Source organism: Harmonia axyridis, chromosome 3, assembly GCF_914767665.1.
Source record: "Harmonia axyridis chromosome 3, icHarAxyr1.1, whole genome shotgun sequence".
NCBI lineage: Eukaryota > Metazoa > Arthropoda > Insecta > Coleoptera > Coccinellidae > Harmonia > Harmonia axyridis.
This window is the reverse complement of record NC_059503.1, coordinates 36,882,744-36,909,909: the sequence shown is the minus strand read 5'-3', so window position 1 is coordinate 36,909,909 and position 27,166 is coordinate 36,882,744. Positions and strand designations below refer to the sequence as shown.

The following is a 27,166-nucleotide window of genomic DNA, read 5'->3' as shown; positions in this document are numbered from 1 at the left end:
TTACAATAAAATAACCACTATTTTTCTCCATATAGATACATATCTTATCATAATTGAGTGAGTAGTGAGATCAAAGAGACTGTTATACAACAATAATTACAATAAATTAAGTAAAATCTTGATAATTTTCAGTGAATTTACATATAAATCTTAGTGAAATATGAAATTAAAACAAAATAATATATTTTTAATCATTCTCAATTACAAAACTATATAATTCCATAGGTTTTTTCTAGATAATAATATATAATTACTGAAAAAAAAATTATATATATTTTAGAATATTCTACTCAATAATTCAGAACACATACATAGTTTTTGCACAACTCAAAAATCCATTTTTGGCCTACAAACACAAAACTCTTTGTGCAACACCCGACAATTCGGATTTGTCCTCAAAAAATCCAAAATGCCTTTCTTGGTGCACTTGGTATAAGTTACATCTAACAAGTCCAAATGGAGGTCTGCTACATTTTTCAATGTCATATTTGATACTCTTCCGTAACCTCTGAATGACAATTGCTTCAACCCACACTTGAGAGATTTATCCTTATTCCTCTCTACCAGTTCAATTTCAGGTCTAGCATTTGCATTTTCGTTTCTATTAATGACTCGCAGAGACTGATGAAAATTGAGGTTTATGCGTTGCTCACAATGCATTGGTCGGAAAAGATTCTCTGGCGGACTAAGGTGTGGATCTATAAGAGGAACTAATAATCCAAATATAAAGTTTAGTTTAAATAAACAAATATTATTAGAATTATATATATATGTAAAAATTTGATTTATACTATTTGTTTATTTTTCTTTGTTAGAGTTTGTCTACTAGTATTTTTGAACAAATTCTAACATAATCTAATCAAAAACACATGCACACACATAGATATCACTGTTGTTTCATGTTTTTGATGTTTATTCACCACAGCATTCAATAATTAATATCTATTTTTTTAAATTTGAAATCATTCTTCTAAATAAAAAAAAAGTTAATTTAGGGATTAATGGTATCTTGTACATGTGCTATAGAATCAAGTTGGATTAAACTTACCATCTCCCTCTTCTGTCTCATCAGCTAACACAACAATTACAGAATGGTTTCCACAAGCACAAGGATACACTTGTGTACGGGTTGTTGGAACATCTCTTACCCCTATTGACAAAGCAACAATCATACTGTTATTGAAAAACAATGAAAATTTCATTCTATGATTAATTTAAAAAAAAAAAACTATACCTAACATATATCAACATACAATTATAATGAATATCTAACGTCGGATTTCGAAGCCGAAATACGAATAAAATTTTCAAATTCTCATAATTCCAAAGCTGTGAGGACTGAAAGATTTTGGTGAAAATATTGAATTTCATATCATCCTAGTAACATTAGACTTTAATTTGATGATTAATTGACGGTAAGTTTTAAAGAAATAATTTTCGCCTATTTGATTATTTATGGAACATGCTCTCTAGCTAACTGGATTGATGCAGTATAACAACCGATTTTTTGCCGAATTCCATTTGAATAACTCCTATATTTTCCGAGAAAAGGTGTACGGAATATTTTCATTCAATTATTAGACTCTACATATTTCAAAACATAAACAGTAAAATTTCAGGGAAGTTTAATTTCTTTGTTTGATAAATAATTTCAGAGATTTAAAATTGATCATTGAAGATGAAAAACAACAATAAAGGATTTTCGAAAGATATGAAAAAAAAATTTGGATTTCATTATGACATAACTGGCAAAACTGTACTACTAAAATATGTTATCAGGGCAGTCGCTAGGGGAGAGGCAGGGTATCATATTCTTACTATTTCAATTAACCTTTGGATTTGGGGACTTAAGGAATTATGAGAATCAGGGAGTATTTTTTTGGAATTCGTTCCTTCAGGAAAACCGGCTGGAGGTGATTTTGAAAAAGTTTTAGTCAGCGAAGTAGAAAAAAGTTCCTACCAATCAAAAAATATGAGAGTACGGGGATAATGCGAATAAACGAAAGGACAAAGGTTTATTTCTTCTTACCAATCCTAAAATGAATTCAATTTTTTACACAAGTTTGAAAATTTTGCGTTTTTGTTAATGAATATTTCGCCTATGTTATTACCAAATTTTTGAAAGAGATGCCCTCAATTTTTCCATCTCTCGGTAGAAGACTCCATTACCCAGCATCAGTTTTTTGTATTGACTTTTGTTAGGGTGGCGAATCGAGTCTCTGCCTAGTGCGGCAGTTTGGCTAACGATTTATTATAAACTCATTAAGGTCCAGTTTCACCAAACAGCACTTGATCCCAGATTGATTAAACTCAGCTTGTTACTAAAGCAGGCTTAACAGTGTTTTCTGTTTCACCATGCATCAACCCGTCCGAAGATGATCGCGATTAAATAGTCAAACCATTTGGCAACGTTGTGAACAAAAAGTTATATAGTGTTCTGTATCGTATTAGCAGTGATGACCACCATTGGCGCTAGGTGTCAGGTGTCATTCATTCATAACTCATAACATTTCAAATCATTTGTCATCTTGTAAACAAAAAACAAAGTTAATTTTTGCCGAAAATGTCGAGTGATGTGCTTCGAAATGTCGGAAACTTGCAGAAGTTAAAAAGAAATTATCCCATTTCACAAAACAAAAAAACTATATAAGTAATTTTATTAACTTATTTATTTTTATTAACAAGTTTAACTGCTTCTTAAATAATATTTCCATCAAACATTTTAAATGGGAAATATTGAGCCTATACATATAGTCATATTTCGATAAAATTAACCCAAAAATTAGAAATTTCCGGAAAAATAATTACATAGACAAGAGTTCCATACTGATAAATAATTATTAATCTCAACTTGAAAGGTTATAATCCTCCAAAAATGGCCGATTAGTGCTAAATCGCGATTGGTCGATTAAATGGCGCTTTGGAGTGTGGTGAAACGCTACATTACATTAATCGTGATCTAAGGCCTCACTTAAGAGCCAAGTCAAGATTAAAGCATTTGGTGAAACTGTGCCTAAAACTAGGGTCTGTTCGAAAACGGTGGTCGATTTTTCTCGCGGTATTTAATACCAGACTACCACAATTTCATGGGAAATGGTTGTAAAAGCCTGTGGATGGTACTGCAGATCATAAGATATCAATGAAGGCTGTCTTTTCTCTGACCACAACTTTTTATAACGTGGCGTTTTAAATGTGTGAAATTATTAAATAAAATATGATTACTTCCTGAATGCAGAGTTAAAAACCCATGCTCTAATTTCCGTAACGGAGTGTCCTGACAGAAGCCAATGTCGTCGCACTAATGAAGTTCGTATGTAAGAAATTCTATTGTTAATTATTCATTCAAAGTTGATGTAACTCACTACGGCTGGTTGGGTATCGATAATCATCATCTTCAACACACTGCCATTGCTGGACATAAGTCTCTTGCATAATCTGCCATTTTTCGCGTTCAACCAGCCAATTTTTTCAAAATTCTTTGGATATCACCTGACCAGACTGCGTAGATGAACTCTACTGCGATGTGTTTCTTGTATCGGCATTTCGCTTCATTTAATCATTCTCTTAGTCATCCTGTTATATTGTCTCCTCACTCCTTTTCCACTTCAACTATAAACCCTGTTATCTTTTGTAATCTCGTATTTGGTACTTTATATCAGAGGGACAGACTTAGCATAGCTCCTTTCATTCTGCGTTGTGCTTCTGACACTTATTTCTTCAATAAAACTGGTATATCGAACTTGAAGACATATCTCAATTTACCAAAGATTGCCCAAATCAAGGGGCTATTTATTTATCCATCATTGTCGTAGGATCTGACTAGTTGAATAGCCTCTCCCACTCGCTCACTACTATTAGTCATGAAATTGGTGATACTATACAGCGTGTTCCAAATTAAGTCGGCATCATTGCCAACTCCGTTATTATTGATGCTACGATGTCGGTTAAATGGGCAAACTGGTAGCATTTTTAGTGGCCTTCTCGATGCCGAAAACAAACAGAAAATTGACAGTCGCGTTGTCATAATATTTTATACGATGATATTTTTTCATGCATTTCGATTCTTAATAACATTCTCAACAACAAAGTTCATTTGACTTTTTTTCGTAAAGGTGAAAATAAGACATTTGTATTAATATGAAACATTTATAACAAACGGATTTGATAAAGCGCTATAAAATATCGAGTAAATGTTCAAAAACACCGCCTCCTTGTTGAACACATATTTGGGCCCTTCTATTGACACTATTGATTCACAAAATGAATGCGGCTAGTGGAATGGCTTTAAGATTATCGCTTTCTATATTAATACCAAATAGCTTAGAGGTGTCAATTGAGTGTTGCGACATGATTATCACGGGTCTCACGAGTTCACATCCCAGTGCAATTTTTTTTACTGTCTTATTTTGCTATTAGTAACAAAATATTGTCATTCGTATAAGTACGAAAAATGGGTGTTTGGACAATCATGAGGTCTTATTTTGCTATTAGTAACAAAATATTGTCATTCGTATAAGTACGAAAAATGGGTGTTTGGACAATCATGAGGTTTTATTCGCCAAACAAAGAAATTTTTTGTACTAGTGAAAGAAATAAACATTTACAAATAAGTCGCTCATTTTCCACTTTGGGAAGAAAGGAGATATGAGCTTTGTTGTTGAGAATGTTATTACGAATCGAAATGCATGAAAAAATATAGGGTGTTCCATTGAAAAAAATATCATTTTATGAAATATTATGACAACGCGACTGTCAATGTTGTTTTTGTTTTCGGCATCGAAAGGGCCACTAAAAATGCTACCAGTTTGCCCACTTAACTGAAATCGTAGCATCAATAATAACGTAGTTGGCAATGGTGCCGAATTAATTTGGAACACCCTGTCGGAAATATTAGGAAAATATTAGGTGGTTCGATATTTCACCAATAAATATTCAAGTTATTTGCTTGAACATATATTCCAGCAGCCATATCAATAATTTTGGGGCACTATGCAGATTAAGGACAGATGACAGTTAATATATCGTTTACTCCTGCTGAAATCAATCAGGCGTTGAACATAATACTTGAAATATCTAAAAAAGCACTGTTTGCTGCTCAACGCTAGAAAAACTCATGCTATGATTCTGTAGTATTGACGTCCATGTTCAAAAAATTAAGCACTTTGTCGCAGGAATTTAGACAATAAATGATTAATCACTTACGATTTTGCCGACGTTTGGGAAGTATTTGTTCCTTTTTTAAGGCTCATCATACAACTAACAAAATATATAATTGAAATGGTCAGATAGTCAAAATAAACAAATAGTTTGTGAATAGTCAGTGATATATAAAAATAATGAAATATTATATATTTTGTTAGTTGTATGATGAGCCTTGAAGAAGTAACAAATAGTTCCGAAACAAAAATCAGCAAAATCATAAGTGATTAATCATTTATTGTCCAAATTCCTGCGACAGAGTGCTTAACTTTTGCTATGGTTTTCGGAAAAAAATTAGCAGATTGAGGTTTTTATACTGGTAAGTTAGTGAATCGGTAACGAGAGGGGAAAATTCTCTATGAAGGTTAAAAACTTAAGTGTGTGGATGGATCAGGATTTAAGGTCCACTGATCATGTATCTGTCTGATTACAAAAAGCATACGGTATGGTAGTTCAGTCAATATATTATGTTTTTCATAGGAAAGTTTTAGGGTAGTTTTGATTTCTAGTTATATATTTTTTTTGGAGTGCCGAATCCCAATCTGAGGTTTGCCACTAAAATTTTGTGAAGGAATATAGAAAAAATGCAATGCATTAGGGTATTTTATCTATCTCTACAAAAACCCACTCCAAAACTTCAATTTATAAATAATGGTATATCTTCTACTCAATAATTTCTTCTTCCAATATAATCCAGATGGGTTTAAACTATAAAGCCATCATCAGTTTAGAAAAACACCTTTTCAAGATCACTTTTTGAAACTTAGTTTTTTTCTTTATATTGATTTTAAGGAATATATTAAGGAAATAATACTGTCGTAGTATTTATTCAAATGAGTACTCAAATTATTATATAGTAAGGTCGTTCACGAAAAGTTGATTCCGAGTTATATGCAAAAACCACCAAAAAATGAAATTTTTCACTTTTTTTTTTCAATGTTCCCTCACGAAATTTTGGTGGCGAATCTCAGATTCGGATTCAGCACCCCAAACATATGTGATCGAAGAAATCAAAACTACCTCAAAACTTTTCCGTTACGGTTCTTGTGAGTAAAAGTTGACTGGACAATGGTAGATCTATCAAAATCGTGAATTTTTGAACGTTGAACTAAGAACACTACTTATCTAAATCCCGCTTGCTCCTTAGATTGTTACATTATATCCAATTTGGAAGTTAATTAATAATAATATGCACGAATAATTTATACACATGGGAGACATTGCCTCTCTTGTGAATAATTATTATGACTGCTCGATCCTATTGTTCAGTTGTAATTCTTTCTTCTAAAAACACTTTGAGGAGCAGCCTGAAGAAGGTTTCATATTTGATAGCTTCGTCAATTATACCATCATCATCAAGAAGTCTTGCCTTTGAGGCATACAGACAGCTCCAGGAATTCCCCTATTATTAGAATGCTTGGTCGTTGTAACAGTTTCAAGGATCTGGTGAATGTAATTGGTCACAGCCACGAATATGTCAAAAGATGTTTGGGTAACCACTTCAGAGGTATCTCTACTTAATTGATTGTTTTTTTTGTTTATTTTCGGTGAATCATTTTTTTTCCTTTTTTAAAGAAAGATCACAAGTATTATGAAGGATAAAAATTGTTTAATTGAATATCAAAATTTTGTTCTTTTTTTTTTGTTTCTATGTAGGTATTTGCACTTTCCCTTTTTTAAAGAAAGATCACAAGTAGTTATGAAGGATAAAAATTGTTCAATTGAATATCAAAATTTTGTTCTTTTTTTTGTTTCTATGTAAGTATTTGCACTTCTGTAAATCAATGTTAATTAGTGGACATTGTTTTGGGTATTAATTTACCTGTATATGTTCTTGTTATGAATAAATAAATAAATAAACTGTTAATCGACTAGATTAACTCATTTCATGGGTAATATCAGGCAAATTATCTGCTGCTTGATTCTGGATGTGTGGAATTTTCTCACCATCTTCATTTCGTACTATAAAAACTTTTCTGACAGTTTTGTGATCAGTTGACTCAGTTTAGTTTAAGCGCGCGTCAAAGATGGACTCTAGTAAAGAAAAAATAGGCTATATTTTATAGTTTTTCTTTGAGAAAGGCGAAAATGCAAGGCGGTTGAAAATGTGAATTGTGTTTATGGTCCTGATACTGCTAATTATACGCAATTGAGGTTTCGTCGATTCCCTTCAGGTAAGTTCGATGTCAAGGAAAAGAACTGAAAGATCAATTGTCGAAAATGTCGATAAAAACATTGTTGAGTCCGGCCGTCATGTGAGTACTGTTTCGAATTTCCCAAGAGCTAAATATTGCACAAAAAACCGTTTGGAACCATTTGCATAAGGCTGGTCTCAAGAAGAAGCTCGATGTATGTGTACCACACGAGTTAACGCAAAAAAAAACCTATGGACCGAATTACCATCTACGAATTGCTGCTGAATCGCAACAAAATCGACCCATTTGTAAAGCGGTTGATGCCTGGTGATGAGAAATGGATGACTGCGATATTTGATGAATCGATTACGATGATGCACGTGTAGATGTGGAGAGACCGAAAGTTGAATGCAGAGCAATAGGAATGGGAATCCTCCCCAGATGGTTTAATGCCTGTCCAAAACTTGGCCTCCAGCACCCGAAGAATTATTAAACTAAATTTTTTGCGCTTGCAAAAGAGGGTGCAAAAATGCATACTCCTGCCGAAGAGTGCTCAGACATTTGCGCCCACTGCAATGGGCATGTAAGCCTCAATTCAGTCGGTGAGAACTCCTGAGTAGAATAGGAGAACCAGCTAGAACTGGAATATGGAGAAGAGTTCCCTGAACAAGCCGGATCCTCTAAAAGAACTAAAAGAAGGCGAACCAGCTAGACATCATATATAGTAAATTTTTGCAATTGAGAATTCCTCATGAGTAGTATAGCTATTCCCAATAATTAGTATAATATAAAACTATTGTTCTGCCTACAGAACCTACTGAGACAACATACTAGCCAAAAGAAGAAGATGGCCGCCACAATCACCTCATAATTGTATGACCCATGTAAATAACTCCCTGTTAATTGTAAATTCTAAGACTCTTTTTTTAAATTAGTTATAAATACATACTTTGATATGAGCCACTCTCTCATTTTCTCTTCCCTTTTCTATTTTCTGAGATCTTCTGGTAATCATTAATGATGGATGGTTACCTCGTAATCAGAGCTTCATATAATGACTTTTTAAGTTAAAGTTGTTATATAAGTTGACTAAATTTACTGTTACTTGAAAAAAAAAATGCATGAAAGTGAAAAGTTATGAGATCAGACGAAGTTTCCTTCGTTGGATTGCCTTAGCGGAAATTAATAATAATCTTTATTTGGAGCAATAACCTGGACACATAAGTAAGCAAATTATTAAACAAAATTGATGTCAAAATTAAGAATTGGTGAGCGCTATGTTAGTCTCCCCAGCAAATACTCTTCCACTGAATATGATTCTAGGTCCATCAGCAACATATGGACTTCTTTTTTAAATCTATTAATAGGACCAGCTATTTATCTGCAATCTGTTGAACAACTTTAAACAGCTATACAGGTCAGTCTTTTTCGTCATTGTTAGGTGATGGATTGAGTATGAATAGTTGGTTGTTCTAGTTCCATAAACATTTTGGGGTTCATACTCCGTAAAAAGTTCCCTATTCCTATAGAAGAACAGCAAGTATTCCTGGATGTACACTGCACTCAGGGTCAGGATTTTTTCTCTTCTAAAATGACCTCTGCATGACTCTCTGTATCCTATTCCTGTCATGATTCTAATGACCCGTTTTTGTACAACAAAGATTTGTTTGATGTCTCTGCTATTTCCATAAAAAACTATCCCATAGCGGGAGACTGATTCGAAGTTCGCAAATTTGGTGCTGTCTGTTAATTTAATTTTCTCCTTTTTAACTACGATCTCCGTTGGTGGCGTAAAATCAGGGCGATTCGTTCTGATTATCATCGCATTCGTCTTCTCGTCATTGAGGAATAGTTTGTTTGAGGTAAAAAATTCTTTCATTTGTTTCAGTATCTTGCCAGCTGAATTTAGTAGGTCTGGAAACAGTTTTTGTCTGATCAGGATATTCGTATCATCTGAGTAACTATCAGGTGTGTGAATAAGTCTTTCCCGTTTTTTGTAAGAGATGGCGCCACCAATACTGTGCGAGTATTTAATGGTTACATATGTCATAATCAAAGCTTATTCATCTGTCAACAATTCCACACTAACACATTAGTTGAAATTTTTTCGCATCATAAATTTTTGAAATCGTGAAAATGTCGAAATTTGAGCCGAGTCGACGTCATTTGCGGGAAGTTTCACTTTATTGGTTCAATTTGAAGAAATCTGCTGCCGAGGCGCATCGGTTGCTTCAGGAAGCTTATGGAGAAGGTTGTGTCGATGATTCAAGTGTTCGCGGATGGTTTCGACGCTTCAAAAGTGGCGATTTCGACGTGGAAGACAAGGAGCGTTCCGGGCGGCCGCAAATCTTTGAAGATCAAGAATTGGCGACTTTGCTTGATGAAGATTCGTGTCAAACGCAAGAAGAACTTGCTGAAGCATTGGGAGTTGACCGAACAACCATTTCCAAGCGTTTGAAAGCCATGGGAATGATCCAAAAGCAAGGAAATTGGGTGCCGTACGAACTGAAGCTGAGAGACGTCGAACGGCGTTTTTTCACTTGCGAACAGCTGCTTCAGCGACATAAAAGAAAGGGTTTTCTGCATCGTATCGTGAACTGGCGATGAAAAGTGGATCCGTTACGATAATCAGAAGCGAAGAAAATCATGGGGACTACCCGGCCATGCATCATCATCGACGGCCAAGCCAAATATTCATGGCGCCAAGCTCATGCTCTGTATATGGTGGGACCAGCTAGGTGTGGTTTACTATGAGCTTCTGAAACCGAATGAAAGGATCACAGGCGAGGTCTATCGACGACAATTGATGCGTTTGAGCCGCGCACTGCGAGAAAAACGGCCACAATACTCCGACAGGCACGACAAAGTTATTTTGCAACATGACAATGCTCGCCCACATGTTGCACAGCCGGTGAAAACATACTTAGAAACGCTCAAATGGGAAGTCCTACCCCACCCGCCGTATAGTCCAGACATTGCTCCGTCTGATTACCATCTCTTCAGATCGATGACGCATGGCCTGGCTGACCAGCACTTCCATTCCTACGAGGAAGCCAAAAAATGGGTGGATGACTGGATAGAGGCCAAACCGGTCGAATTTTTTCGCAACGGGATTCGTATGTTGCCAGAAAGATGGGGAAAAGTTGTAGCTAGCGATGGCCAATACTTTCAATAATTCATTTGTAACCATTTTTTCACAATAAAGCCTCAAAATTTGAAAAAAAAACGGGAAAGACTTATTCACACAACTTATAGTAAGACTGAAACAGTCAGTTTCATCCGAGATTTCAGCAATGTCGTTCAGATAAACGATAAACGATGAGCAGCAAGGGTCCAACCACCCCACCTTGTGCTACGCCAGTATAAATAGTCCTGTATTCTGATAAACCTGTCTCACCTTCTTTATCCACCTGTTCAAATTGTTTCCTATCCAACAGATATAATAATAAATAAGTTTATTAAACATAATCATGGATGGCAGAGACAAGAGCCTGTACGCGATTGATAATTTACAATTCTTCAAAGGTTTACAGTATATCTATAAAAAATATGAACTCCCGCGAACATAAAAATAAACCAAAATTCCCTTATATTTCAACTTAAGAATAAAAGATGGAGCAAAAGTATGTAAGAACCAACAAATCAAGGTACCAATATTTTTCTCCAGGAACATATGCAACTTATTGTCCAGAATCATCTATTAAGGATTGATAAGTAAGTGGAAATATTGTCTATCTTTCTCATCCACCCATGCCCTGATTCTGCCTTTTCGTTCCTTAGCATTCTGTATCTCTTTTATTTCCTTTGGAACCTCGTTATAAATGCGTGGGGCGAGATAGGTGTAACATCTCTGACCAATTCTTTTCCTTGCTTTAGGAACCCAGCAGTGAGTATTTCTTCTTCTAGTTTCATAATTATACATATTTAGTTGGAGTTTAATCTTTTTGGAACAGGTTGCACTTAGTATCTGAAATACAAATAATTTATGAGGGCTCATCGCCTTCGAAATGGCATACAGATCCTCTGACGGAAACAACTGTGGCTTCCTGTGGATAACTCGCAACAACCATCTTTGCACCACCTCAACTCTTCCCATGTGACATTGATATGCTCCGCCCCAGGTCAGTATTCCATACTTTATATGAGATTGACAAAGGGCAGTATATAATATCAACAGTTTTCTTTCATCTAGGTGTTCTCTGAGGTATCTGAATCTCGAAAGAAGATGTCTTAGTTTTCCCACTAAGCTGTCTATGTGCTTGTCCCATTTCAGCTGTCTGTCAATTGTTATACCCAAATACTTCATATACTCAGCTTCAGGGATTGATATATTGTTGTCCACTTCTAAATTTCCCATACTTGGAAGTCCAGTATCATAACATGCAAATGGTAGATATTTCGTCTTTTTTATATTGATTGTTAATTTTTTTTTTTTTTTTGAACCATTGCATTATATTGTAAAGATCTTTCTCAGAATAAGACTTCAGGTTTTCCCAGGAGCTGTCTTCATACAATATTGCAGTATCATCTGCAAAACTGATGATTTTGCCCTTCACATTCATAAAGAGTAAGCTGTTCATATAAATAATGAACAGAACTGGTCCTAACACGGTTCCTTGTGGTATACCATACTCGACGGATCTTTTTCCACTAATATGACTACCTATTTTTACAGACTGTACTCTATCAGTCAAGTACTTCTTGATTGAGTCATATACATTTCCTCGGAAACCATAATGATGGATCTTATGGAGGAGAATTTCATGGGAAACCGTATCGAACGCTTTTTCGAGATCTATAAAGACACCTAGATCAACCTTTTCTCCATCTAACCAACCATATATTCTCTCAACTAATTCTATTATCGCATCCTCTGTCGATTTTCCCTCTCTGAATCCGTACTGTCTTTGTGATAAGATTCTGTTTTTTTTCTAAGAACTTTACAATACGGTTTTTCATTATTTTTTCGATGATCTTTGCAACATTAGATATGAGGCACATCGGTCTGTAATTTGACACTATGTTTTTATTTCCTGATTTAAATACTGGCTTGATGATACCTATCTTAAAAATGTTTGTAAATTTGGAAGTTTCAAAGCATAGGTTGGTCAATAACATTAGTGGTGTTGATATTTCCTCGTTTACATTTTTCAAATATTCAGTCCTAATTCCATTATCTCCATGGGCTCCACCCCTTTTTAGTATCATAATTGTATCCTCTATTTCGCTCGTGCATGTTGGAAAAAGAAAAAGTGTTGCATCACAAGATCTTCCATATAGTTCTTCTTTAGGTGTGTTCGGTATTTTCTGCCAATTTTTTTCCTACTTCACTATAATATTTGCTGAATTCCTCAACAATTTGTTCTTTTCTTGTTAGTTCTTGGCCTTCAGAATCAACAATTAGTTTCATATCATTCACCAGTTTAGTCTTCCCACAAACGTTTTTAACGAATGACCAGAGAGATTTTGTCTTTGAACCATTTTTACTGATGAATCTACTAATGTAGTCCTTTTTAGCGTCCCCTATCAGCCCCTGTAAAGTTTTTCGATATTTTCTATATTGATCTTGCAAGTTTCTATCGAGTGGGTTCTTCATCAATCTCTTGTATAGGATGTTCTTCTTATTTATAGATTTTAATAGTCCTGGAGTGATAAAGTCTTTTTTTCCAAACTTTCTATAGGTCAATTTGATCTCTGTTGTGTTTTTTTGCGTATAATGCAAAAATCAATAAACTAATGAATAACTCTGCAAATGAATCCACGTTTCTGTCCCTTACTAAATTACTACAATCTACTTTTTTCAGATCACTCTTTAATTGGTTATAATCTATATAATTTTTATGCTTTGGTATTTTTTCTAAATCTAGACACAACATGATCGCAAAATGATCAGTAACATCGGTGTGCACTATAAATGATCTTGCTCGATTAACTATTGGATGCCGACAACCAAGGAAAAAATGATCCAAACAAGAACGGATTGAAGGTCTAGTTACATAATTTATGTACGAGTGGTAACCTAAAGAGCTGAATAAATTCTTGTATTCGTCAACAATCTCATTGGTTGACAAAAGATTTATATTCATGTCACCTACGACCACATGATGATCACATATTTTCATCTTCTCAATATAATCCGCCATATCTTCGGTAAATTTTCTTGCACATCCCTGTGGTGAACGATAAATTCCTGTTATCTTAACTTTCCTATCTGCTACTAAAATATCCAATTCGAGAGCCTTAATATCCCCAATGCGTACTACCCTTGCACTATATTCCAAATCATTTCGAACATACATAACTATGCCATCGTTTCTGTTGTATGTTCCTTCATTATAGGTACCGGGTTTTTCACCATAATTTGACCCCCCCTTTAACTTTGTTACTGAAAGAGGTACAAAGAAATGTTTTCTACAAAAGTTTCACGAAATCGACTAGTGTTTTTTAAAATGATTTCACAAAACGAAATATATACAGAGTGGGCCACATATTGATAGCAACTTCATTTTTTCAAATGGAACTACAGGGTGTTCCATTTTTTCTATATTTGACCAGCTCTTTTTTCCCTGATTTCAAATAGATAACATATGTTCGGCCTATCTCTCTTATTCTGAGTACCACAGAGTTTCAAATTTTAAGAACCACCTAGCATGCAAGCTGGCAGTTTTTAAGTGGTAGGCTGCGATAACTCAAAATGATCTTTTTTGAGTTATCTCGTTTGACTATATGTCATATCGTTGCCAACGAGATAACTCAAAAAAGAACATTTTGAGTTATCGCAGCCTACCACTTGAAAACTGATTACTGAGCATGCTAGGTGGTTCTTAAAATTTGAAACTTTGTGTTACTCAGAATAAGAAAGATAGGCCAAACATATGTTATATAATTATTACTTGGTTATCATCCATTGTTATTTGATAAATAAGAAAATATTGGGAATATTGGACACAATTTTATTCTATTGTTTAATTTGTAACAACGCCGACGTTTCGAAACAGTTCGTTTCTTTTTCAAGGCTAGTTACGACAAACAATATTGTACGTTTATTAAAATCATTAAGACAATCTTCAAGGAATCGAAATTCTTTTACACCGCTCCTTGAAGATTGTCTTAATGATTTTAATAAACGTACAATATTGTTTGTCGTAACTAGCCTTGAAAAAGAAACGAACTGTTTCGAAACGTCGGCGTTGTTACAAATTAAACAATAGAATAAAATTGTGTCCAATATTCCCAATATTTTCTTATTTATATGTTATATATTTGAAATCAAGGGAAAAAGAACTAGTCAAATATGAAAAATATAGAGGGTGTTCCATTTGAAAAAATGAAGTTGCTATCAATATGTGGCCCACTCTGTATATATTTCGTTTTGTGAAATCATTTTAAAAAACATTAGTCGATTTCGAGAAACTTTTGTAGAAAACATTTTTTTGTACCTCTTTTAGTAACAAAGTTAAAGGGGGGGTCAAATTATGGTGAAAAATCTGGTACATGTGTACCCTTCAATTTCATATAAATCTAGGTCTGGTATCGTGAATGTTTCCGACAATACAATTACGTGGAATTTCTCGGAATATGTTCTCAATACTATCTTAAATTCATCAAAATTCTTTTCAATACTTCTGATATTATTATGTATTATCTTGAATTTTGTTTCAACACTGAAATTATCCAAATCTTCCCCTTGTTCTAAACATTCTGCTCTGTGCACTTCCGCATCAAAATCCCTGAGATATTGCTCCATACAATTATAAATGAAAAAAAAAAATCTAATTCAAAATATGGAAAAAAAAATTATAAAAACAAAACAACGGAAATCTAACTTCAAAACAACAAGAATAAAATAGAGTGAAAATTACTTGAATGTCTTAGCTACCCCTCTTCGGTTTGTTTCCGGTGCTCTCACTCTTCTGTCCCTTCTTAACCCATTACAGCCCCGTGGCAACTTAAGTTGCCACGGCGCATTCGACTACATTCTATGCGCACGCGCATAGATATTGAAGTTCCATTGGTAAATTCCGGTCATGTGATATGTCCTGTCTCGAATAGCACAAACGTCAGTCAGATATTGTCAAACAGTGAGTTAGTGTATAACGATTTATTCAGAGCTCTTGAACTTTTTCATTCACCATAATGGCCGTCGATGAGAGATTGTAAGTATTCTATTTCAATAATGCATGCACATTTGTATTTTTGTACCAGTTTTATTCAATATGAATTCAGCAGTATATTTCTTCTTCACAGTAATATTTTCATGCAATATTTTGCTTTTGCCATACGGGCAAAGTTTGATGGCAACTAAAGTGGCCAACGGGAACACGTGACAACGGTTTCTGCAATATTTACATTTCTTACTGAATGATTTCGACAGGTATACTCGTGGAAGATCAGGCACTGGATTACTTCTTCATGAATTAATTGACCTTATCGAGAACGATGAGGACATATCAGCCACCAATATAGCCATATGTCCACCTGATGAACTTCCTGGTGCAGATACAGATAAGGACTCTGATTTATCGGATGAAGAGGTAGTTGGAGATTTTGACCACCTTCCTGCCCGTATATTACGCTCTCAGGTGGAAATGCAGAATCCAGAAATCGATGATGATCACGGCAATCCAGTCGTCCAAGATGAGAACCATTCAGAAGAACCTAGACCGACGACTTCTTCGCAGACAAGAGTAAGAAGCACCAAACGTAAGCGTCCCACAGAACGTACTTGGAAGCCGAAAATGAATGGGTTATCTTCAAGTATTCCTGAACTTGAATGCGAATACCGACCGGTAGCAGAAGATCTTCTGAAAGAAACGGTAAAAAGCCCTATTGAGGCTTTTAGGGCTTACTTCTCGGAAGATTTATTGAGTCATATCGTAACCGAAACTAATCGTTATGCTATGCAGAAACTCGTTCACAACCTGAATGCCACTGCTGAAGAAATGATTACATTTGTCGGAATTATGTTGATGTCAGGTTACCACCCTCTTCCATATAGAAGACTCTACTGGAAACAAGATCCAGATGTTCATTCGCACTTAGTTTCCGATGCCATCCGTCGAAACCGATTCGATGAACTGATAAGTTTTATTCACCTTGCCAACAATGAAAACAATGATGGAAGTGATAAAATGTACAAGGTCCGACCTATTTTTGATCACCTCAACAACTCTTTCAAACAAATCAGTCCTGGGCCCACTATTAGTATCGACGAGAGTATGATTCCTTATTACGGAAGGCATGGGTGCAAACAGTTTATTCGCGGAAAACCTATCAGATTTGGGTTCAAGTTATGGGTTGCCGCGGATCCATCTGGATACATCCATCATGTTGAACCCTATTGTGGAAGTTCAACTCGTCTTCCAGAAACTGGACTCGGTCAAGGAGGTGACGTAGTAATTGGACTTGTAGACCACATGAAATTGTCAAAGGGTATTCGACTCTACTTTGACAATCTTTTTACATCGGTTGGGTTGTTGGAAGAGCTTAGTTCTAGAGGACTTGGTGGAACTGGTACTCTGCGTGAGAATCGCTGTAGTGTTTCAATGAAACTTCCAGATAAAAAAACGTGGAAAAATAAACCCAGAGGTGAAACATCCACCAGTTCTTCAGGAGATATTTTAGCAGTCCGTTGGAATGACAACAATGTTGTTACTGTACTTACTAATTGTGATAATGTACATCCTATGTCAAAGTCAAACCGATACTCCAGAATTGAAAAGAAGGTCATTTCTGTCAAAGTACCAGGTCCTATTGCTCGTTACAATAGTAACATGGGTGGAGTAGATCTTTCTGATCAATTTTTGGCTTCCTACCGAAACAGAATCAGGTCGAAAAAATGGTGGTGGCCTTATTTCTCTTGGACTGTGGATGTATGCAGCACACAAGGTTGGTTACTGTATCGTCGCCTTGGGCATGATATTCCTCTATTGGATTTCAGACGTCAGTGTGCTATTTTCATTCTGAAGTCTTACGGCAGTCCTCCAATGGTAGCAGGAGTTCGATCATCTCTAGAGTTCACACCAGCTCTCGAAGAAATAAGAAAAGATCGAACAGATCATTTCATCGAAAAAGGTGAATCCAAGTATCGCCGTTGTAAAGTATGTGGCAGGCGTACAATTTTTGTATGCAAGAAGTGTGAAGTTCCTGTTCATCCTGATGAGTGTTTCAAAATTTTTCATGATGTAAAATAATAATATTTTATGTAATTTCATAGGAAATATTATACGGTTGAATCACAATAGATGTATACGATTGATATGCTAGTTTTATTGTACTTTGGAAAATTTCTTCATGAATTATCCCAGTGGCAACTTAAGTTGCCGCTTCATAGTAACTCTCCTGCATGTTCGATCATTATTTTTATAACACAATATCACTTTTTGAGTCTAAATAACTCATCAGACAAAGTTTCAGTTGAAAATCTTCACGGGGGAATTATGGGCTTTAATGGGTTAATACTTCCTGAGGATTGTGACCTAGTCCTAGCTAATTCCTCCCAATCCTTGGTTTTTTTTCAACACTTGTTTGATGGATGAGATTTCTTTGCTGATTCTCGAATCCTCCACTTCTTGTAAATGGTCGTGTTCACCCAACAATTGTTTGTATCGCGCAATGGGGGCAGGGCTATTTGGTGCACTGGTTGTCGCTTCAATATCTACTGTTGTCTTAGAGCTTGGCAATTCAATTTTCTTCTTAGGAGAACACTAGCAACTTCTCGTTTTTTCAGTTGGTCAATAGAAAATTTCTCGTCATCTACAACCAAGTAATTTTTCCGAATGTAAGCTTTGTGACCGTCTGCTTTTGCTAAGTTTAGATGTTGTCTGGAGCTTTAGATTGTTTCGATCTTCCTTGCATAGATCGCCGTTAATGAATATGCGAGAACCTTTAAGTTTATAGCGATTGTTAGTTACTTTCGATTTTGACAGAAATGATAAAAATTCGATCTTTATGATCGATTTATTCTTGCCAAGTGTATAGATATTGTTTATTTCCAAATTCTGCAAGTTAATTTCAAGTAAACTATTCAGTTGGGTAACAACGGAATGTACCAGATCAGAAGAATCAATCTCCAGTCCGAAAACGATGATGTTATTCTTTAAAAATCTTCGTTTAATATCCAGAATATCGTACTCCACCTGAGTGATTCGTTCTTCACAGCTTTCTATTCGAACTTTCGCAGACTCTGCCAATAGTCTTATCTCCTCTCTTACCTTCGCAAGTTCTTTCTTTATTGTTACCTTTTGATTGACAAATTCATCCTTAATAAGCTTAGATAGGTCTCCACTAGACATAATTTTCTCTTCGTGACGATATCTTGACGTGTGTAATTCACTTTACACTTTCGATTCGCAGAACGTACTTACAGATGTTTTCTTGCGGTTATCTGAATATTCACAATAATAAATATACGAGTTGATTTCATCAATACAATCGTGAAAATTAATGCAGGAGAATATTTTTTGGACAAAATGACCGCGAGCACCAAAATCGTTCACTTGGATACTTTTCACCAGTTTTGAAAAATGCAGGTTTGCAGACGTTATGTCTGCGTGAATTTGGCATGATGTTCTGTGTGAATTTGGCATTACTTTTAAGAGAGCCATAATTGTTTTAATGTAAAATCAATTATGTGAGTTGAAAGAAGTAGAATATTCAAATGTGTATATTTATATTCACTCAGGTATAGGAAGGTACCCATTGAAGAGATTTAATCACAAGTGAAGTCCAACTTATCGATCGTTAGTCATAACATCAATCAATATTTTTAAGTGGTATAAACGTAACAACGCAAATTCTTTCCATTTAATAGATGAATTGCTTTCATTATAAACTGTACAGGGTGGGCAAATTTCGATGTTTTAGCACTACAACTTTTGAACCAGAGGAGATAGACAAAATCTGATACCCACTTCTCAATCTCTTTTTCTAAGAAACTACCAAGGGTAGTATTCATTTTTGGCCACCTTCTATTGTTTTCGAATTATAAGCGAAAATTGGAAAAATGGCGATATCGAAAAAGATTTATATCTCCGCTAATACTGATGATAGAGCTCTGAAATTAAAACATTATACAGGCACTTTTTTACGTAGAATCCAGTGGCGTGCTCGTATTTCCAAAAGGGTTTTTAATTACGAAGCTATAACCCAAAGTTATGTTTTTTCAAATGGGAACACTAGATTTTTGTGTCATTTTCTGAAAGCTTGATTTTTCCTGATTTCAAAAATATATAACATCGTATGATTCGGATCAAAATAAATAATAGAAAATTGCCAAAAACCTCTTTTCACCTAAGAGTCTCAATATTTCTATGGTTTCAACTGTTGATGAACACAGAAAAATTGAGCTTTCTATAACAAGAGCAGTGTCCTTCCATCAATGTGATTATTTCTATGCTTTTCACTTATTTCTACAAAATTCGAATCTAGATTATGTTTTATAAATTTTTTATCTAAAAATTGATTTGGAAATAACGGAGAAACCACAAGATCGAATTTTTCAATCGAAAGAGTTGTATTGAGATGCATGTATCAGGAGATTTACATAGGTCTCCAGAATCAATATGCACAAGTACCAATCCATTTTAAACAGCATATGAAACAATGCATATATGATTGAACTCAACATTTTAATTACGAAGGGACAAACAAGAAATAATATTTAACCTAATAATGATAACAATTGCACAATGCACAGTCGACACCTCTTCTCGATATTTCAATAGATGAATATTTGAAACTGTGTTCAAGCTACCTAGGAAACTTTTTCCAAGTTCGTTTATCTTTTCGAAACTATTTGTATAAAATAAATATAGATTCGAATTTTGTAGAAATGAGTGAAAAGCATAGAAATAATCAGATTGACGGAAGGACACTGCTCTTGTTATAGAAAGGCTCATCAACAGTTGAAACCATAGAAATATTGAGACTCTTAAGTGAAAAAAGGTTTTTGACCATTTTCTGTTATTTATTTTGATACGAATCATACGATGTTATATATTTTTGAAATCAGGAAAAATTAAGCTTTCAGAAAATGGCACAAAAATCTAGTGTTCCCATTTGAAAAAACATAACTTTGGGTCATAGCTTCGTAATTAAAAACCCTTTTGAAAATACGAGCACGCCACTGGATTCTACGTTAAAAAGTGCCTGTATAATGTTTTAATTTCAAAGCTCTATCCTCAGTATTAGCGGAGATATAAATGTTTTTCGATATCGCCATTTTTCCAATTTTCGCTTATAACTCGAAAACAAAAGAAGGTGGCCAAAAGAGATCGAGAAGTGGGTATCAGATTTTATCTATTTCCTCTGGTTCAAAAGTTGTAGTGCTAAAACATCGAAATTTGCCCACCCTGTACATTTCACAGTTATTTGTTTTATATCCATACAATTTTTTGGATAGTAGTACTCAATTATCTTAAATTTCTGAAATTATGTATGAAAACTCAAAATTTTGTTGGTTTTCTTTAAATTTGATGAAGTTTATTTAGTAATCAAAGTCATATATAACATAAAACCTTAAAACTTGACGGTGTAAATATTTATGAGTACAGGTACATAGAGTTAGTTTATAATTTTGAAGTGAATTTCTCTTATGGTTGGAAAAACTTTAGTCTGCAGGTTCCAGGGTGGCATAGCTCATTATGAAAATCTTTTCATCTACAAATCGGAAAAAAGTGTTCCTTTTGACCTCAAGAATCTACTGTTGAAATATATGTATGAGTCAAAGACTCACCCTGTATACAGGGTGATTCACCCGGATGGCCTATTAAAGGTTTATGAAAAACTAATCATAATTTTGAGCTGAAAATTTTGATATTGGGGTTTCAGACAATGATCTCCCCATAATGTTTTTAGATTTCTACAACTTCCGTAACCGGAAGTTGTAGTAGTCTAGTTGTAGTAGCAGTCTTTTCCGGTATAACTACCGGAAAAGACTACTACTTCATTATTTCAAATGACACTCAGTATATTATTCCTTCATAAGATAGCTTTTTTGATGACATTTTTGGCAATATGCCATACCTAGGATAAAAACTCCACGGTTCATGAGTTAATGGGATTCTTATAAAAAAATGGTGGCGATGAGGACTCACATTTTTTGAATATTTCGGCAGAAAAAGCTTCTTTCGAAAAAAATTTTTTGTTTTTCGATTCTGCAAGTACGTAGTATTATAATATTATTTCAGCAATTGAGAGTGAAAACTCTAAATAAGTTTTTCGTAAAAATTCCTATCTTCTGAGAGGTCTCTCAGAGGCTTTGGAGATTTAGGATGAAAAACATTAAAAAAATGTATTTCCTACAGCCTTTACAAAACTAAACAACTAAACTAAACTCTATAAAACCTCACAATACAAATATTGCATCATTAAATACGCTCGATTCATCGACATGTTTCAATTTGTGCGGCGAGGTTTGGAATTAAAACCTTTGAGTTATAGAGGTAATTTTTGTGTGTCTTCAACTTATAGGGGTAAAATATATCCGTAAAATCATTTCCAGTTAAGCATGGAAATTCTTTTGGCTTAGATAGGTTTTCCAAGGGGATTGAAAATAATTCGAGTTATTGAGGATTTTGAGTTAACGAGGTTTGAGATAACGAGAGTCCACTGTGTATATATATATACATATATAAAATATATATAGATAACTAATTGTATAAATGAACAAGTGGTTTTGTCGATTCGATTTTTTTGATTCCTTTTATTTTGGAAAATTGAATCAGCCTCACGATCCAGTCAAACAATTGAGCTCGAACTTTGTAAAGTGTATTGGAAAAAATAAATATAAAAAAAATAAATATTTACCCCTACTGCTTCGTACTACTACTCCTCTTCGTCGATCTCCCTCAGGTGAATTGTTTGCACCAGATTCATGGTTTAATCTGTCAGTATTCCTATTTAGAGATTTTTGTGTAGATTCATCACTTCCTTTTGAATCACAGAGAACATTTTCATCAGAATTTTCACCAGCCCCATATTTTTTTTTGCAACCTTCAAATGATTTTGACGATTGCAAAGGGCAATGAAGACTTGTTTTGCTATTTGAGATCTTTTTCCTAGTATTTTCATCTTCATCACTTGAGGAAGAATCACTGCTCAAATGATCTATCTTAGCTTTTTTCCAATCTTTATCTACAATACTGCTGAGCTTTCTCTTTTTCAAAGGCATTGACAAACCAGATGTAGAAGGCTGATCCTGCCTATTCAAATTGCAGCCAACATCACTATTGACAGGCCTTTCAGATACATTATTGGAATCAACATCTGTTATATTTATTATATTGTCATTTCTTAAAGGCAACAAATTAGATGTGGATGGCTGATTATGTCTATTCGAATTTCTGCATACATCATTACTAACAGATCTATCTGATGCATTGCTGGAATTAGCATTTGTCGTAGTATTTATTCTACAGTCATTTCTTAAATCTGTTCCTACTGCCTGGTCTCTCATTAATTTCCTCCTTGAAAATATTCTGTATATAATTTCTGTGCATATACGTGGATGGTTTGTTTCTTCAGCATCCGAGAGAGAATTAGCATCTGAATCAGAGCTGGGTGAAGCACCTCTTGAAGTTCTTTGATTCTGGTATTGATTTGATTCACTGCAAAACAAATTGTTGAGTAATAGTAACCAGCTAGTCAATATTGTTATATTTAGTTTCAGAAAATGCATTTAAATGTTGCCCAAATTTAAATTATTCAAAAATGTAATTATTATACAAAACAGGACTGGAATTTAGGACTGATATCCCATTTATAACACTCTTGTTCATGAAATCTCTGTGTTTAATACCATTCAATATTCAGAATAACACTTTTCTTCTTGAAATTACATTAAATACAAATAAAGATTCTGTGGAGAAGAGTGTGGTTATTTAAAACTTATGTAGAAAACTGAGTCCATTGTGAACTTTAAATATTGACCTACCATATTTGCCCTATCTCAGTTCTGCCATTTGCTATATCGTTACCTCTTTCTGAATTTTCATTTTTATTACCAATTTCCTCGACATGGTCCAACTTTTCTCCTAAATAAAGAAATTTATGTAAATTAGTAATTTACTGATAAGAACCTTAACCAACATTTCACGCCACACCATCTTTACGTTCTAGCAGTTGTGGAAAAGGACGAAACAAAGATATACTGGGACCTCATGATAATGACTGTCTTGGGAACTATGAAATATGAAACATTATCAAGGCAGATGAGAGATATGTGTAATTTGAAAAGAGTTGCAATAGTAATACTGATTATAAGTGCCAATGGGCTGGTACCCAAGAGAACATAAGTTGATGTACCACCTTCCCCATGTTATCATGTGAAAGATATTTTGTGCTGGCTATTACTGAGCATCCCGTTAGTAGATGTTGTGTGGTTTCCTCAGCGTTATTGCACAGTCGACAATTAATTAATTATGTAAACTTAGTCTCTGATAGCAGCAGATTTTGCTGTTTGAGAGATGGGAATGAATGAAAAAATAAATAAAATTAAAAATTTGAAATAAAAGTGGAGAGCATTACCTGAATCTATGATTTCTATAAGTTTCCTTTCATCTTCACGAACATATATTGTAGGATTCATTGATTCCGTTTCATCTGAAATCAAACCTAAATATATTATGTATTATATTGATATAATTTCATTCAATATAATACCTAGTCCTAATTTACACTTTTCTTGTCTATCTTTGAAGCCACAGTTACATGGTGGATAAGGATAGGAGTATAAGAAACTATCGGGCAACTGGAGATCCTCAAAATCTGCTATAGTTCTTGTAAACTCCAGTGTCCCAAAGTCAGAAATCAAATTTTCCTCATTTCCTGTTAGAGAAAGTTTATTGAATTGAACCTTCGGAACTTGAAGATTCAAACGAGTAACTTCAGCTGCTCTATTTCTAAAGTCTAATTCATAGGAGGTATCCTTGTTTTGGAAGTAAATAGCTAAGACATTGGGCTTCCTCATCATAGCTCTCAAAAACGTATTTCCTAAACCTATAAAATCAATGGAAGAGAAAAAAAAACAAATTATTTATATTTGCAATAATATGACTTTACTCCTACCTGATAATCGAACATCAAAAACTTTAATTTTTTTAAAACCATTTGCAACAGCAATACTGAAATATGCGACAGAATTCTCTATTGGACACTTGTAACAAGAAAATATTTCCAGGTTAGGGTATTTAGATACAGACATTATAACACTACTGCTAACATTGGTGCAACCATCAACTATTAGAACCTAAAATAGAATATAATCCAGTAGAAAAGCATGTATGCTTATGGGCCACTTTTGAAAATTTGCCTGATGCTAGAACAGTCAAAGCATATATTGTACCTTTAAATTCTCCATTGCTTCAAACCCTTTTTTGAAGAATTCACTACTTGCTTCAAATGAAGAGTTTCTCAAACTGAGTTCCACTAAGGAATGTGGAAAATCACTCAATTTCACCTAAAATAAATAATATTTAATTCTTCTTCAAGTATAGGTAGCACATAGCATATCATATATTCAAATGGTTTTTCTTACCCCATTATGCTGACTTATAGTTTGATTCTCTAACGATAAAATAGTCAATTTTTTGAAAGCACCCGATTGTATAATTTCAACTACTCGAGGATAAACTATTTTTCCTCTCAATAGTAACATTTCAGTAAGATTATGAACTCTGTCCAAAATATAATTGATTTTTTTTTTATCATTCGGTTCATCTCTAGCATCAATTCTCTTCCAAAGGCTCTTTTCCAAAATTAATTGTTCGAAACGTGGGGTAACCCTGAAAATTTAAAGCAATAAGGACAAAATCACATTATCAAAGAAAGAATCTTACTGTGATAACTGATATAATGAAGTGCTATCTAAATGCTCTAACAGGAATAATAGTACACAATCTGACAATCGGTCGAATTGGGGACTCATTTTGAAGATTTAAGGAAAAAAGATCCAATTTATCATTGAATATAAAAAGACAACAGTTTAGAAAATCGCAAATCAAACATGTATTAAAGAAATATTTATTATGACAGTTCGGGAGTCTGTAAACAATTTGAAATCATCGAATTATATCTATTTTTAATTATCTATGTTCTTTCATAGAGTAGTCTGTGATTCTATAATCTATGCATTTCCGATCGGTTCAAATTTTTCTGTATAATTTACCGATATTTCAATGATTTGTTAAGGAATTTTTGATGTGTAATATCAATAACACGTACAGGCTCACGCCTCTGTGATTATATGTTTATACACTGTATAGAGCAGCGTTGCCAGGTCGACAAGCCTAAAATATCGTACCGCGTGTTTAAAATTATCGTATTTTATCGTACATATTAACGTATCCCACTGATTTTTATCGTACACATTCGAAATAAAGGAAATTTTTGCGAGAATATGGCAATTTGTGGAAAAGGATGAAAAAACAAGCAATGTATCGAATAAGTAATATATTTTTCATTTGGACGAAACGGTTAATGAATAATTAATTAATTATCAGACAAGATCAGAGAACCTGCATTTTCCTATTCACAGATTGTCGGTATTTTCACTTTATTCAGAATACACCTTATTGTAATGTCTCTTATGGTTAAATTTTACTTCATGAATAGGATAGACAGTAGAGATACGTACAGATTCGAAAATAAAACAAGAAATTACAAATACAAAATTCTTTGAATATGGGTGTTCGAGGTACTAGATACGTTTCGAAATTGAATCTGAAATACTAATGAAAAATACGTTTTTCGGAAATAATTCAAGGATCCTATTATTTAATGATACCTATACATATACTTAGGGTTGAAGTACGATTTCAAGTAACAAATTTATTTTGATAATTATATTTGACTTCAATAGTCTTTCTGAATTAAAATTAATGAATTTAATTAACATGCATTGTCATGTATTTCTTTTTCATATTAATTCAATTAAATATCTCTAGTGTGCTTTTTTTCAGATACGCCCTTTTCAATTGAAATGGCAGTATATTTTTGATGGTCTTTGTTATGTGCTTTCAACAATTGAACATTTGCTCCCATATCCACATATTATAAAATAATATGAATCTAAATACTTGAATTGATTGGAAATACGAAGAAATATCTTAATTCTCTATAAAATAAGGGTCATCAAAATAACGATTTTGTTGTGTGAAATGAATATATTCAAATCTGAAATATTCAGCCACTCAAATATGTCAATGAAATACCTGTTACAACAATTTTTTTTCACTAAATAGAATACGAAATATGAGATAATGGTATATTTTCAACTGAAGTTTGAACACCATCTGTTTTTAATCAGGCACCTACCCCTCGGATATTCCATGATTCTTTGTATTTATTTTCAGCCGACAGCCAGCAAAGAAGTTTTATGATTTTATTATGTTTAAGTAGGTTCGTTCTTCTAGATCCACGTAGAACGTAGAACCCCAATGAACTACGAATTGATTCATCGGAACATTCTAAAGTCTAGACATTCCCAACCGTCTCGGTTAGATTTTTTAAAACTACTAAAATCTACCAAATGATTTCTTCCTACTAAAAACTTCATGAAAATGCAAAAAATCTACTGAAAAAGAAGATTTCTACTAAATCTGGCCATACTCAGTTTCATTATATTTTTAGTATCTATAGAAATTTCAACTCAAATGATAGGTACACTGAAATTATCGTACATGCGGTATCGTACATAGTACCGAGCAGCAAATTATCGTACAAAACGATAATTATCGTACGAACGGCAACGCTGGTATGGAGATTCAAAGGGGGATCACCACAGAACCACAGATTACTACACAGATTATTCTGTGACAGAACAGATTAGTCTG

At 34.1% G+C, this 27,166-nt stretch overlaps 2 protein-coding genes across 4 annotated transcripts; one reads left to right on the top strand and one right to left on the bottom strand.

Moving 5' to 3' along the window:
* Positions 1-182: 182 nt before the first annotated feature.
* LOC123674825 lies at positions 183-25,399 on the bottom strand. Of its 3 annotated transcripts, none has more exons than XM_045609925.1 (10): positions 25,172-25,399; positions 24,871-25,117; positions 24,679-24,792; positions 24,402-24,582; positions 23,997-24,332; positions 23,862-23,948; positions 23,269-23,368; positions 22,143-22,942; positions 1,049-1,150; positions 183-698 (listed from the first exon to the last, which is right to left on the bottom strand). In XM_045609925.1, exons 1-10 carry the CDS (start codon positions 25,258-25,260, stop codon positions 328-330), a joined length of 2,427 nt encoding a protein of 808 aa, XP_045465881.1. In that variant the 5' UTR covers positions 25,261-25,399; the 3' UTR covers positions 183-327. The 3 variants fall into 3 exon arrangements, with proteins under 3 accessions (XP_045465881.1, XP_045465879.1, XP_045465880.1); XM_045609923.1 differs by having other exon boundaries at positions 183-710; positions 25,172-25,398; XM_045609924.1 differs by having other exon boundaries at positions 183-710; positions 23,862-23,936; positions 25,172-25,398.
* On the top strand, positions 15,259-17,794 carry LOC123674826 (piggyBac transposable element-derived protein 3-like). Its single transcript, XM_045609926.1, has 2 exons — positions 15,259-15,490; positions 15,709-17,794. The coding sequence occupies exons 1-2, from the start codon at positions 15,471-15,473 to the stop codon at positions 17,525-17,527; spliced, it is 1,839 nt and encodes a 612-aa protein (XP_045465882.1). The 5' UTR covers positions 15,259-15,470; the 3' UTR covers positions 17,528-17,794.
* Positions 25,400-27,166: the final 1,767 nt, after the last annotated feature.

Bases quoted from the DNA above. Each gene is read 5' to 3' on its own strand.
- LOC123674826 (XM_045609926.1), top strand. From the start codon at position 15,471: ATGGCCGTCGATGAGAGATT. The intron at 15,491-15,708 runs GTAAGTATTCTA...TGATTTCGACAG, and splicing joins ATGGCCGTCGATGAGAGATT to GTATACTCGTGGAAGATCAG.
- LOC123674825 (XM_045609923.1), bottom strand. From the start codon at position 25,260: ATGAGTCCCCAATTCGACCGATTGTCAGATTGTGTACTATTATTCCTG. The intron at 24,333-24,401 runs GTAGGAGTAAAG...TTGATTTTATAG, and splicing joins TTTTGATGTTCGATTATCAG to GTTTAGGAAATACGTTTTTG. The intron at 1,151-22,142 runs GTAAATATTTAT...CTTTGTCAATAG, and splicing joins AGTAGTACGAAGCAGTAGGG to GGGTAAGAGATGTTCCAACA.